The sequence below is a fragment of the Ornithodoros turicata genome, chromosome 1 (genome assembly GCF_037126465.1).
Source record: "Ornithodoros turicata isolate Travis chromosome 1, ASM3712646v1, whole genome shotgun sequence".
Classification (NCBI taxonomy): Eukaryota; Metazoa; Arthropoda; class Arachnida; order Ixodida; family Argasidae; genus Ornithodoros; species Ornithodoros turicata.
In genome coordinates, this window is record NC_088201.1 from 91,521,627 (window position 1) to 91,536,146 (window position 14,520).

Here is a 14,520-nt window from a genome sequence, read left to right on the forward strand (position 1 = left end):
TGTGATATCTCATTTGCGTGTGTCATGTGTGTGTGCGAATGTGTATGCCTCATCTTTTTTATCGTCATCCCACTCATATATTAACCCACATGCACTGAGGTATGGTACCGCAATTGTTGCGGTGAATCACCTCATCCCTTCGTCATTCATGTACTTGTTGTTGTTGCTGGTGTAGCTTACATGGCAAAAGAGCTATACGCGATGAGTACTATACAAAGATTGAGCCACATGACTGATGCCACCACCACATAAACAGTCGATACAGGCGGTAAGAGTACCATAATATGTCGAGCCATTATCCATTGTGTGTTGACCGTAAACCTGTCCAAATCTGCAGTGATATGAGAATGGCCAAATTTTTTGACAAACTTGAAGCTGTGTGACGCTTGCAAGATGAAGATGCTCTAATGCAGTGGTTCTTAACTTGTGTTATTGGAGGAAACGGGTGATCGTGCCAAAACTTTGCTCTCTGGGTGTTTCCCTGGGTTTTCCTCAGACGCTTTGAGACTCTCCTACACTGTTGCCTTTGGTGCCAAGTCTTGTGATGATGTTTTCATCTATTCCGTTTCGAAGTGCATAGAGTGTAGTTTCCCTTTCTTCTGAATTTTCTGAGTAACGCGCCCTAGAGTAGCCAGTCCCGAGTGGCTCGGGACTAACATATCTATTTTTTACTTTTACAAATCAATCAATCGCTTTAAGACAAATGTCGTCACAGTTCCCTGTGAAGCTGGCCCAGGACGCACGGCTCCCCGAGCAACATGCCGGCAGGCTCACCGCTCGGAAATAGCACGCCACCAAAACCACCACCGACTGCAAGGAACTACTCAAGCAACTTTGTAGAACTAGGGTTGCTTACAAGCAGCAAATTATTTAGTTTGTCTAGTTATTCACTGTTGCCGTATTCATTAGGGGAGGGGATATGTAAAGTTAAAATATACGCGGAGAAGTGGGTCGCAGTTATGAGGACCTGCTACACCGTATTTATTGGACTGTTTGACACCACTTTCACTCATTGAGAACCACTGCAATAATGCAATGATTTCTAAATTTGCCAAAGCTGCATGACAAACATTCAAGTAGCGATGGGCAGTATATAAATACATCGTATTTAAAATATAAATACATGTATTTATATCTTATATTTGCATACAACCTGGGAAAAATGCATTTCTATTTCTATTTAAATATTGTTTTTGAGTATTTACTTGCTCAAACACTCTGTAAATACATATAAATACATCAAGTGCGCATATTTCCTAATTTCGCAGCTGGATGTACTGTCGTGACTGAGGCCTTGCTTAGAGGCTATAGATGTTCTTCACCTCGTTCTGAGCACTATAGTACACTTTTAGAAGTTTGTTTCGGGCATACGTGGATACTGCACTTGTGTCAGTAAACGAATGTCATCAACGTTACCATTCTACCGATGCATCACTCAGTACCATATATGAGCCTTTGATTCTAAAACATCACGAACACTTCAGGACCGGTGTCAGAGGTTATAGCTGGATATGCATATTGCTCTTCAACTCCTGTGGTGAGGCTCGTTCCTTTCACGAACAAACATCATCTGATCAAACAGAAGCTGTATGGACGATAGAATCGTCTAATTAAATCATTTAATCATTAAAATCACCATGTCGACGAAACGCGGTTACTTCGTGCTTGAATGCTCACATAAGCTGTTACCAGTCTGTATTGATCTTAACTATTTGCTCGTTCAGCGTATTTATAAAAGTACTTAGGGTATTTAAATATTGTGTTTATATTTCGTATTTAAATACTGCACTCACAAAAGTGTTTATGCCACGTATTTAAATACATATTTGAACAAAGTATCGTATTTATATTTAAGCACTGCAAAAATGTATTTATGCCCATCCTTGAATTTAGGTTATCCTATACACACCGCCTGAATAGACCTGCCCTGGTTGTAGTGGTCCGATGTGAGTTCCTATACGCAGTGCTCCCGTGCTCTGCGTGGAACAAAGATGTAGCATGAACGTTCAATTTCCACACACTCCATACTCTGTGCTTACAGTGTCCACTTGTCTCAGAATGGTGCCTTCGCCAAAGAAAAGGGGCTTCAGGGCATCAACTACTATGAAGTCAAAGTATGAGTCCCAACTCCTCTGAAAAAGTCAATTCCCGTACAAGATGATGAGAAAAGAGTTCTGCCTGTGCGAAACAATTGTCTTTAAAGGGACTATCGCATCCGTCCCGGTCGATTCCGAAACTGTAGTGCTTTTTTACTCCGCGTTCATCACTGATAATAACGCCGAAAACCCGACGCGAATTGGCAGCGTTGTTCCTGTGTAGTTTGACATAAAACTTCGCAAGAGCAGACGACGCATTCCTGGATTCCCTCTCTGGAAACGTCACACGGACGAGGCCAATCACTGCGCGCCCTTTGACATGGAGAATACCAATCACGGAGCGGCCGGAGGGACCTTGGTAGCCTTGGCAACCCACCGACAGGCGGGCGGGCGAGGCGGAATGCTAGGGGACGACGTCTTCTCTGTTACCGGCTAGAGGAACGTTGTTTCTGGTTCGTTGAACGTGTTCGTACAGCCAGGAGCGTAACGCGGTGTTTCACGTAACATGGTTACGTCTGCACTCACATTGGTAAGCGAAAGTCAGCCATATTTACCGAGGACTTTTCACGTAGTATAGTGCGATGCGAACGCCAAGCAGACGATCTCGGAGACAATCGCCTACGCTGCGCTCCAATTCGTGCGCCTGGCTTACGTCATCATGATGTAGGCTGCAGATGGAATGCGGACCTTTAAAACTCGTTTAGCTAATATGTAAGATGTTTTCGGAAGAGAAGTTTGGCAAAGTTGACTCTGAAGCAGTGAGGAACATTACCCTATCGGTATCATACATACGTTGCCGGATGCGATAGTCCCTTTAAGGTTCCGACGCATTGGAGCCTATCCCTGCAAATCGTTTGTTGAAGTTTACACTGCTTGAAATAAGACTGTGCAATATACATGTAGTACTATCTTCACTATGCATCAAATCGGGAAAAAGACACCTAGGGTGGCTTTTTAATTCTCTAAGTGGATAGAACGGACACGTACATTTTTAGTGTTGGGGAAGTCGAACAGGTACTGCATAATTTTCTGCAAAGAGGATATGTAAGTCATTATCACAGCTCCTCCCACAAAGCGAAAAGAAAAAAAATGACACGAGTCTCACAGTCGTGTATGCATAGTCGCTGTTGGTGAGCAGAAATAGCTTCTTGCCGTGCGCCCGCATCCTGAAATTGAAGCAAATTCAGCTTTAGAAGCTTATGTTATCACTCTGGTTGTCAACTGGGGCTCACCTGTCAAGAACCAATGGAAGCCTTTCATCTTTCTCGAGGTACTTGTCCAGGTTATTGACGGTCGCAGTCTTCAGTTGGCCCTAAGGATTGGTACGTGTCACATGCGGAGTATTTCTTATCATAACTTAGAAGAGGCTCATTTTAATTTTAAGTCCATAATTCGCTGTGAAATCTGGAATTACTCTGGCATAGGAAATTGAGGACGAATGACCGCGGGGGACGTGATTTTTAGTTTACCGGTACGATCAGAATGATCCCGACAATATCCCAACGTGACTAACCAGGATGAGAATAAGCTCACGGTGCCATGCCTCGAGCAGAAGCAAAAGGAAAAGAGAGTGGTACAGAAGCCGCACACGGAAACTACGGTGATGCTGATGGAACTGCTCGCCGTAGTCGGCCACGCTGAGGCGGCCAACGTGACGACTATCGCAGGACGGATCCGTGCGTCTTTGGCAGACTTCACAGGGAACTACCGACATTTGTCTTCAAATGTTGGACGAAAACCCAGGGAAAACATCAAGGAGAGGCGCGAGGACGACATCACGCCACATCAAATGGGAATAAAGAATTGTCGCGCGATGATTCACGTGCCTGAGGCTGGCAATGCCCGTCCTAACCCCATGGCAAAGACGTCCTACACTCTAAAAACAGAACTTCACCGCATAGCACGCTGTGGGCCAACCATTGCCACGAATGATAGGGTTATCACTTCTGATTCGAGGAGAGAGGAGGGCGTACGCCTTTTTGTGACAATTATCATATATCCAAATTGCCACAAAAAGGCGTACGCCCACCCCTTTCCTCGAATCAGAAGCGATAACCCTATCATTCGTGGCAATGGTTGGCGCACAGCGTGCTTTGCGGTGAAGTTCTGTTTTTAGAGTATAGGTGCAATCTGTGCACAACGAAGTACAAACAGGTCTGTGCCAGGTCCCTGTGCAGTGTGTGCAGTGTCCCGGTCACTGTAGTGTTTTGCGCCTTTTTGCAGGCAGCCAAAAAGGGCCTCAAGTGGGTCGTGGGACATATACCCTGTCCCACTTCATCGAAGTTCCCAAGCAGGTTCACGGGACAAATTATTCTCACTTTTTTCTCAGCTGCAAATCGCTTGTTAGCGTTCGGGTTTGCTTTCTTTTTTTTTTTCGTATAAAACTCCACTAGAAGACCAGAGGAAGTGTTCCTTGTGGTGCGCAATATCACACTTTCTCGTGTCATGCAAAGTGTTAAAACAATAGATGTAGCTAAAGGTGGCTTACGATCCTTTTGCGTGGTTCTCCCTCCTCCTCCTCCTTCTACACTCTAAAAACCACACAACACACTGAACACAGTGGTGTTCAGGTGTCAGTTATCATGTATCCAAATTGGCACAAAAAGGTGTACGCCTCCCCTCTATCTTCGAATCAGAAGCGATAATCCAATCATTCGTGACAATGGTTGGCGCAGAACGTGCTTTGCGGTGAAGTTCAGTTTTTAGAGTACATGAGCACATCATCGGACGAGATGTCCGCGGAGGAGAGCGAGAAGGAGAGCATGCACCAAGACGATATCGTGGGAAAACAAGCGCATCCAAACGAGTACAGTAATTTCACGCGTATTAGCCGCGGCTGATGCACATGTTTTTTTTTTTTTCGCCTGCGCTTTTTGGCTTGTCCACCGGTGCGGCTTATCTGATGACTATTTTTCCGGGGTATTTTCCGGGGTTTTAACGAAAGGGCCGACAGTGTCTCCGGAGCAGCACCGCCCAGCCAATGCATAACAGGGGTGCCTTCACATTCGAGTAGACTGATCTTCCTGGTACCTTCCCCATGCAGGGTGACAGTGATTATGTCTTCGAGAAGACCACTGAATCCGTCAATCCAGAAAAAGCACGCAACAAGAGCACAATCCGACCTTAGTAGAGCACTACAACCGTGCTAGAACTGACCTCCTTGGTTGTACACCATGCCAATCCCAGGATTGGTTTTATACCTGCACCACAGGTTTACCGTAAAAATCAGTCACGTCATATTGCCCGCGGCTTATCTGCCAGAAAATTTTCAAAATGTTCCAAAGAACGGGTCCCGCGGCTTATCTTCAGTGTGGCTTATACGCGTGAAATTACGGTATTCGCTTTGATCTCCCCTTTGTTTGTATTTGTTTGTCAGTAAATCTAACAAACTGTAACTTGATAGCATCTTGAAAGCAAGTTGCATTTATGAGAATTTAGTATTCCATTCAGTTGATATTTTTGTCTGTTACTTATTAAGTTAAGTAAACTCTTAAAAATGAACTTCACCACATAGCACACTCCTAGCCAACCATCACCCCGAATGACAACATTCTCGCCCTAGATTTGTTGAAAACGGGAGGAGAAGGCTATTTTGTGCCGTGCATAATAGACACAAAATAGGCTCCTTCTTCCGTTTTCAACAAATCAGGGGCGAGAACGTTGTCATTCGGGATGATGGTTGGCTAGGAGTGTGCTATGTGGTGAAGTTCATTTTTAAAAGTGTACTTCTTGAGTAACTCGTATCATAATAATGCTCGATAATAATAATAAATAATAATACTGTTAATAATAATAATAATAATATCATATTTGCTTAATAATAATTAACTTGTAATAATGCGAAGTTGACTGTAAACCGAAAGCGTGAGCGTAGCGTATACTGAGTGTGCGACACTGAGGGGTGATTTCATTCACTCGCACTATCCCGGTTGGTAAAGGATACTGAGACATCGCATGGGCTACATCCTATAGCCATATAGGGCAATGAATGTGCTGGAAATAACCGAAACTGTGAACCGCAAAGATTGGTTCTATGAAGGAAGGCCACTGGGGACGCTACAGTTGCAAAAATGATTGTTGCCAACCTCCAACCGTTCTCTGTTATCAAAGATTGCATTCTTCGTGAACTAAAGGCTCGACCCATACGCGCCGACTGCGGGGGGGGGGGGGGGGAGCTTGGGGGCCTGCGCCCCCCCCCCCCCGGAACTTTCCCAGGGGGGGGCCATGCCCCCCTCCGGGAAGTCTACAGAGCTGACACTTAAGATGAAAGTTTCGAGGGATATCCTAAGAATCGCGGGTTTCATGCGAGTGATCATGATAATCCTATAAAAATTTGCCTCACAACGTCGCAACGAGGAATTCCGGACACCCTGCCCGACGACCTCTGTGCATGAAAAGGGGGGGGGGGGGCGAACGTTGTGCCCCGGTCCCCTCCGGCAGATTGAAAACTCTCCGCCTATGGCTGGACCTATCCTGGATTACATTCTACCTTCAAGAACAGTCCTCTCCCGGGTTACTATACCGAAGCGGAATAAGAAAATGCAGAAAGAGCTACAGAAATATGTTCATGATGGCACGGAAGTCCTCTCTTTCACATCGGTGTCAAGTGAGCGCTTCTACTCCCTGACTGTGAATACCGTTCATTCACAGAAGGCTTCAACCAGTCCACAACACTTTAAAAAACTAGCTTTTCTGTGGAAGAATTTGTATAACTACAAACTGTTCCACAGAAAAACGAGTTTTTGTAAGTGTTGGACTGGTGTTGTGCTCACAATGCGTTCATATACAGGTCCACGCGAGGCAGACTGCCAGACGTGATTTGAAGGATTTCTGTGCTGACATTAAAGGACATAACGTCCCTAATACATTGAATATGATTCAGACAGTTCTATTAAACCTAACATCTGTACGTGAAGTCAAAACAATATTTTCTTTTTTGTTGTTGTTTTTTCTCTGGGGGAGAGTTCTGTTTATAGGAGTAGCCAAATTTGACGTGTGAAGAATTCCATCTCTTCCTATTATTTTTTCGTCAACATCAACAAAATATTACTACATATGAACTTACAATTACTGTTCGACATGACGTAACCTGTTTAGAGTAAAGTTTTCGGCATATGCTTTAATCGCAGCGTAAAGAATATCGGTTCAGTGAATGCTTTCAGATTGCATGGTATATGCTATGCCTTATGTTCATCTGTAGCACTATTATTTCTGGCGATTCTGACTACTTCTTCTGATTCTACTTCGTCCGTTGTCTTTTTTCATCTTATCCGTATGTTCAACTTTTGCACTATGAGTGTTTGTTTTGCCTTGCATTCAGTGTTTCGCTTTCTGTCAGTCGGTCCCAGCTCACAAGCCTGCTAGGCTTGAGGACTGAATGAGTACACAGGTGCGAAGTACTCCGCACCTTTCTCCGTCGCCATAACCCCCTTTTTATCCTTAATTCCTCGAACGTCACCTACATGCGTTCTCGCTTTCTATGTAATCATTTGGGCTCGCGTTATGTTGCGCTTCTGATACTCCTGCTTTTGCATTTATGTTCATTTGATTTTTGCCTGTATTTGCATCCTTTCCATCACCCTGTTACCCTTTCATGCCAAAACTCCCCTGTCAACTGTATATATGTGCCTGTATCATGTTAATATTTTTGTAACCTGTGCAGTCTCGTGCACCAAAGTCTTGTTTGCCATTGTTCCTACCGTTTAATATCAAATTTTCCAACGTGAGATATTCGAAATATCCGAATTGGGATTTTCGGGAATATTCCAATTCTATCCTAAACTGAAATAAACAATTCGACTACAATTCACAGTGTCTGTGAGGTGTTCCATTCAGTTTGGAAAACTTGCAATTCGCACGTCTTTACTAAAAATGCTTACATAAGTATGAATGGCGTCAACAGCCCGTCTGACGTCTTGGAAGATGGACTTGAAAGACATGAAGAGGTTTTCTATTTTGACGCCAGTTTTTGTTCTGCAGAAAGAGTCAGTCGTGTTAACACCATTTGTGAATGCGAAAGCAGCCAGGTACTTACGGTATGTACTGTGCTGACGTGCAAAAGAAGTCCACCAGGCAAGCTAGCAGGTACGTCTCTAAAAAAGCAAATGCACCGGGATTAAGTGTACAGTCCAACGTTACGTTTTGCTGTGGCTGTGTTTGCTATGCGCATTAAATTTATCAAATGATAACCATTTTGCGTCCGAGTGGAAAATAAATTCGCACTTTTTAGTTCAGTAGCTCCACATGAAAACACAGACACAACTTACATTAAGCAAGAGGAAACAGATCCGTGAGAGGGTGCCGAAGTGGACTTTTTTTTTTCCTCACCTGGTAAATTAAACAGCGTGTTGAGCACGTACACCCGGGACTCGTCAAATTTGATGAACTTGTTTGGATACAGTTTGTAAATTTCACCACTGGGAGCAAAAGAAAGTGAAACACTTGTCAAAACATGAGCCACCGCGATGCCTGTTGAGCTAACGCCGCTTTTATTGATGTACGAATAATTTAACGCGACAAATTCGAAAGAATCTGCTATTCGAAATTAGAATAAATTCTGACATTTAAATTTGTGTAGGCATCAAGAACTTTCTCTTTCATTTGTAGAGTAGGGTTTTCTTTTAGTTACATGTTGCTTTTTGAAAACTAGTTCATGTCCACTCCTCCTTAGTGGTTATCAATATTAAGGGTCTGACTTTTCCGGCTAAACCCGATACTCCCCTCCCGCCCTTATGAAAATTATGATGGGTATTGGAAAAATTCGGGTTAAACCCGATTTCTTCCCGAATTCCAATCACGTATCAGGTTTTACCACGTATCACGTCTACTACTTACTAGCAGTTTATACGAATGTGTGCTGCAGGTATTATTTGATTGCAACAATTAGTATGCGAAGCACATTTGATGTTACAACATGCGGTGCAAGTCCTTAGAAATCGCGAGGTATGTATGTTTCATCAATATATGCACTTCAAAGGCTGGCAGCTTGCTGGACAGAAAGCAAAACCTAATATACCCCGGTCACAACCTATAATGTATCAGTAGGATTCGATTTCACGTCGAATTACATATTTAAATATAGCACCCGATTTTTACCTCCCGAATCCCGTAGAGGCCCCGAAAAGGTCAGACCCTGGCAATATTTTGTTACCAGCGGCCTGGGCACTGTAGAATGTGTGCTCACAGCTTGCCTCACAAGCAACACTTGCCGCAATTCTATAAGCAATGCAGTGAGCGGAAATCGGGAAGTTTTAATGCCATCGCAAATGGACAAATACATGGTTTCGTCTTTAGGCCTGCTTGTGATTGATTGAGATATAAAGTAGGGTCGAATCTGCTCGTCCTTGTCATATGCATGAGCCCATCTGTGCCCATCACTCAAGTTTCTGCTGAAACCCTACAAACCTACAGACAAATCTTACGTGTAACATCACGGCACCATTATTATTTATTTTTTGCCACAATAACTTACGTTTTTAGAAACTGAAATCCATGGCAGCAAACCAGTATATTTCCATACGGGTCTACTTTGAGCAGGTTTCCATACTGTGTGTCAAACCAAAGGCCTCTGACAAAAAGACAAAAATGTTAGACGCCTTTCGCTTAGATGCTAGAATGTCTTGCATTGCGTACAACAGAGATACAGAGAGAGAGGCACACACACCGAATGGGGAAGGACGGATCGTATTCGAACTGCCGTAGTTCCGACGGGTACCCGATGGCAACGAGCTGGTCTACCAGCAGATGGAACTGAAAGGCCTCGTAGTCTGGCGATTTGTACTCTGGAAATGAGGTAGGAATATTTTCAGCCTAAGTTTCCACAGCTTGTAATCAGGACATAGATGGAAAATAAAAAAAATAAAACTGTTCTTGGCATCTCAGTTGAAGGGCTTTTGAGTTTCTATTATTACATTTGGTGTTAACAGAAGCAGCTGCGGCTCTGAGCAGTGTACAAATGAAGACAGACAAAACTGCGCCAGAAAACCCAAAGAATACCGGTCCTGAGATTGGAACCCACCACCTTCAGCATGGCTTTGGAGCGGATGCTGTGTCCCCTGTGCTATACAGGGTGTTTCAATTAAATCCCTAGGCTAAATAATTCACGAACGGGTGCACTAACCGAGGAACTTTCTGTTTTACAAGTATCTGTCCGATACCACTTACAAATTGCGCACCGTGTGAATGAGTGGGAGGCTCTCATTATTTAAGTAAAAATTCAAATTAGTTTCGTGAAAAACGTAACTTCTAAAGGAGAGCGCCGACGGCATTAAAATGTGCGCTACACCTTTTGGGACCTTCAGTGGACACCTTTCAGAGAAAAATCTGCCACCGAAGCGGGTCATTTGTTGAAGTAATTAATTGGTTTCGGTTTACATACTTTCGTGGCGGCTGGACGCGGTGAAGCGCAAGAAGACGCTCTTCCACTCCCTTATCCACCAATGAATTACGTGTTCTTGAGCTTACTTCGCAACGGGGAATGCTGAAGAAACTTGGGCCAGTGCTGTGCTAGTGGAAAGCATGTGATATCAATGTACAGGTCCTGACAAAAGTTTACGGAACACGCGAGCGGTGTATTTTCTTCTCGGCGCGACACCCTACCTGCGAGCGGAAATGGGCTCGTTTACTCATTCAGAGGGGTGAGCGAGTGCGTTGGCAGCGACACACCGCGGTAGTTTCGGCATGGCTTGAATGTGCTCCAAACGTGGTTTGAATTGGCGTCGCTGCCGGTGCACTCCTCCTCCCCTCTAAACCAGTGAACAAGCCCGCTTCCGCTTGTCGCTAGGGTGTCACACCGAGGAGAAAATACACCGCTTGCGTGTTCCGAAAACTTTTGTCGGGGCCTGTACTACTATGTGATTAACTATGTTTCGTCCGTGCTATCATAAGAGAGAAAGGGCGCATATCAGTCAGATAAGCGGGATGGGGGAGTGGCGAAGCCTGTCTGACGCTGTTACTTTTTCTTCCGCACTCCCCAAGTAAGCTCAAGGCCACGCAATTCATTGGTGGATAAGGGGGGGGGGTGATGTAGGGGGAAGGTGCGGTCAGCCTGCTCTAAAGTAGCGGCTCGGTGCACCCAGGGGATGGAGAAGAGGGGAGGGTGAAAGAGGGAGGGGAGAGATGATGGTGGCACAGGAGAGGGAGGGGCGTGCTAACCCTCTTGCTCTGGGATTTGGGTAGTCCAAGAGGACTACCCACCACAGAAAACATGCGAGCATCCCTCTTTCTCTTCACTGGGAAGCTCCCTGTACCACGGTAACCGCCAGGATTATTGGCGAAGTTACCCCATCCATTGGTGGATAAGGGAGTGGAAGAGCGTCCTTTTGCGCTTCGCCGCGACCAGTCGCGACAAAAATATGTAAGCCGAAACCCATTAAAACTCACAAAACTGCAGGAAATGACCCGCTTCCGTGGCAGATTTTTCTCTAAAAGGTATCCACTGAAGGTCCCAAAAGGGATAGTACCCATTGTAAGGCCGACGGCGGCCTGCTTTAGAAGTTATGCTTTTCACGAAACTCATTTGAATTTTTATTTAAATAATGAGCGCCCCCCACTCATTCACACGGTGCGCAGCTTGTAGGTGGTGTCGGAGAGATACTTGCAAAAAAGAAAGTTCTTCGATTGGTGCACCCGTTCGCGAATGATTTAGCCCAGGGATTTAACTGAAACACCCTCTATATGCGCGTAAACTACTGCTTGTAATATCGTTTGACACCACGACTCGTACAGTTAAGTGCTGAGAAAAGAAGATAAAACTTACGAGCCAACGTGTAGTCCATGTCGAAACCGAAAAATTTAATTTTTTCCAAGTGCAGACTTCGGTTGACAAAGATTCGGTGCTGTGGCGCCCTGTAATATTTTTTGGGTGCTCCCACCTGAGAGCCGTCGTCCATGTTGAAGCCTGTCGGGACACCATGCGCTATTGTTTGTGATGTCCGGTGCACCTGCAGGTTTAACGGTAAAATTACCTGTTATAGTTACTTTAGTGATTTAAGTCATTAAGGCATATAGCTCCAATTCTACAAGGACATAGGTAAGACTTTTGCTGCCGTTATCATTTGAAAGTTATGAATATTATTTGACCATCATTATGTCATATAGGGGCACAATATAAATACACTGGTAAACAGTACTTGTTGGCGTAGGTGGGCATTTTGGTGAAACCTCACTCGCCCTCACCCTCACGGCCCTCACCGGCACATGCCCTCACTCGCCCTCACGAGCACGTGCCCTCAGTTGCCCTCACCCTCACGGCCCTCACGAGCACATGCCCTGAGTCGCCCTCACCGTCACAGCCCTCACGGGTACATGCCCTCACTCGCCCTCATCATTACGGCCCTCACGGGCACATGCCCTCACTCGCCCTCACCCTCACGGCCCTCACAAACGCAAGCTCTCACTCATGAGGGTCTTACCCTCATGAGGTCTCCTGTGAGTGCACTCATGAGATCTGAGGGGCGCCAGGTCTGTGTGAGTGAAGTCACTGGTGAGGCATGAGGGATGTGAGGTCACTATGAGTGCATTCATAAATGAGGTCAAATGACGCATGCGAGACGTGCGCAAATTATAAAGGCACTCACACGTGAGGCCTTCAGCAACGCAAAGCCTATTGACGGCGCTCAAGGCATGAGGCCTATGGTGAGTGCCCTCACCCTCATATGTGAGCCCTCACACGGTTTAACACTCAAGCAGTTGTAAACCGTATCAAGGCTCTTATATGACTGACAGCACTCAGACACATTATAATGAGTTTTTACTTTTTTATGTGTGGGGGTGGACAGGGTATCTCTTTTGGATAACGAAAAAACGAGAAGGAAAGGTCGCCAGGGACCGCTTTGTTGTGCTTGCGCCGCTGCCATCTGAAAGGTGTACATATAGGCATGATGCAGTTTAAAGGGCTGGTGTGCACGTTTTTGGCAATTTCGTCTAGGTCGTGCTGGGAACACAGCGAAGCGTCCTGAGCTGACTGATTACTTGATGATATGGTGCCAGCGACACAACTTCCAGCAGGGTGCACTTTAAAGGGCCGGTGTGCACGGTAGTCGTGTCGCTGGCACCATATCACCAAGTATAATCAGTGAGCTTAGGACGCTTCGCTGTGTTCCGAGCCCGACATAGACGAAATTCCAAAAAACGTGCACACTAGTCGTTTAATGTGCACCCTGCCGGTAGTTGTGTGGCTGGCACCATATCACCAAGTATAGTCAGTCAGCTTAGGACGCTTCGCTGTGTTCCGAGCCCGACATAGACGAAATTCCAAAAAACGTGCACACTAGTCGTTTAATGTGCACCCTGCCGGTAGTTGTGTGGCTGGCACCATATCACCAAGTATAGTCAGTCAGCTTAGGACGCTTCGCTGTGTTCCGAGCCCGACATAGACGAAATTCCAAAAAACGTGCACACTACTCGTTTAATGTGCACCCTGCCGGTAGTTGTGCCGCTGGCACCATATCACCAAGTAATTAGTCAGCTTAGGACGCTTCGCTGTGTTCCCAGCCCGACATAGACGAAATTGCTAAAAACGTGCACACCAGCCCTTTAAAGTGTACCCTGCCGGTAGTTGTGTCGCTGGTACCATATCAACAACTAATCAATCAGCTTAGGACGCTTCGCTGTGTTCCCAGCGCGACATAGACGAATTGTTAAAAACGTGCTCACCAGCCCTTTAAAGTGCACCCTGCCGGTAGTTGTGCCGGTGGCACCATACCACTAAGTAATCAGTCAGCTGAGGACACTTCGCTGTGTTCCCAGCGCCATATAGACGAAATTGCTAAAAACATGCACACCACCTCTTTAAAGCACGGCAGGCCTATGATCTGCGGCACATCATCATGGTGAGGGATGCTGTCATGACTCATCCATGAGAGGCACGAGGTTGGTGAGTGCCCTCAGAATATACGTCGTAGTGGTCGTACCCTTTTAAGCCTCATCAGTGAGTGCACTCACAGTAGACTTCATGCCTTGAGCGCATGCCGCGCCCCTCAGACCTCATGAGTGCACTCACAGGTGGTCTCATGAGGGACAAAACCTCATGAGTGCCCTCACAGGAGACCTCATGAGGGTAAGACTTAATTAATTTAATTTATATAAATTAATTTTAATTTAATATAATTGATTTTAATAATTTAATTAATAATTTAATTTAATATAATAATTAATTTTCTAACTTTTCAATTATAAAAGCTACGAAGTTGTCTCAACGAGAACATCTGATCTCTTCGGTCGCCTGATACCAAAGCCGTTTTCAGAACAAAAATCCGTTCGATAGATCGTTCACAAAAAATTCGTGAAGGAACACCATTTTTTTCTTTATTTTGTTCATTGCGCATCGTCGAAGACGCGTATTTCCTTCATTCCCAATGTGAGAGAGTGAAAGAGCACAGTGCCGCCTCATGCGTCGAAGATGAGTTTTAACTTGCGGAAACAA

At 45.2% G+C, this 14,520-nt stretch overlaps 1 protein-coding gene across 2 annotated transcripts in view; it reads right to left on the minus strand.

Moving 5' to 3' along the window:
• The window catches only part of LOC135378466 (cytosolic purine 5'-nucleotidase-like), a 41,234-nt gene that overhangs the window by 8,722 nt on the left and 17,992 nt on the right, over positions 1-14,520 (minus strand). For both annotated transcript variants that reach the window (XM_064611519.1, XM_064611520.1), the window contains exons 2-12: positions 11,854-12,037; positions 9,760-9,877; positions 9,568-9,663; positions 8,424-8,512; positions 8,131-8,188; positions 7,976-8,069; positions 3,329-3,408; positions 3,202-3,262; positions 3,084-3,125; positions 2,040-2,132; positions 1,910-1,976 (exon numbers count right to left, since the gene is read on the minus strand). In XM_064611519.1, coding sequence (XP_064467589.1) covers positions 1,910-1,976; positions 2,040-2,132; positions 3,084-3,125; positions 3,202-3,262; positions 3,329-3,408; positions 7,976-8,069; positions 8,131-8,188; positions 8,424-8,512; positions 9,568-9,663; positions 9,760-9,877; positions 11,854-12,037 — 982 coding nt within the window. The remainder of the gene's footprint in view (positions 1-1,909; positions 1,977-2,039; positions 2,133-3,083; positions 3,126-3,201; positions 3,263-3,328; positions 3,409-7,975; positions 8,070-8,130; positions 8,189-8,423; positions 8,513-9,567; positions 9,664-9,759; positions 9,878-11,853; positions 12,038-14,520) is intronic.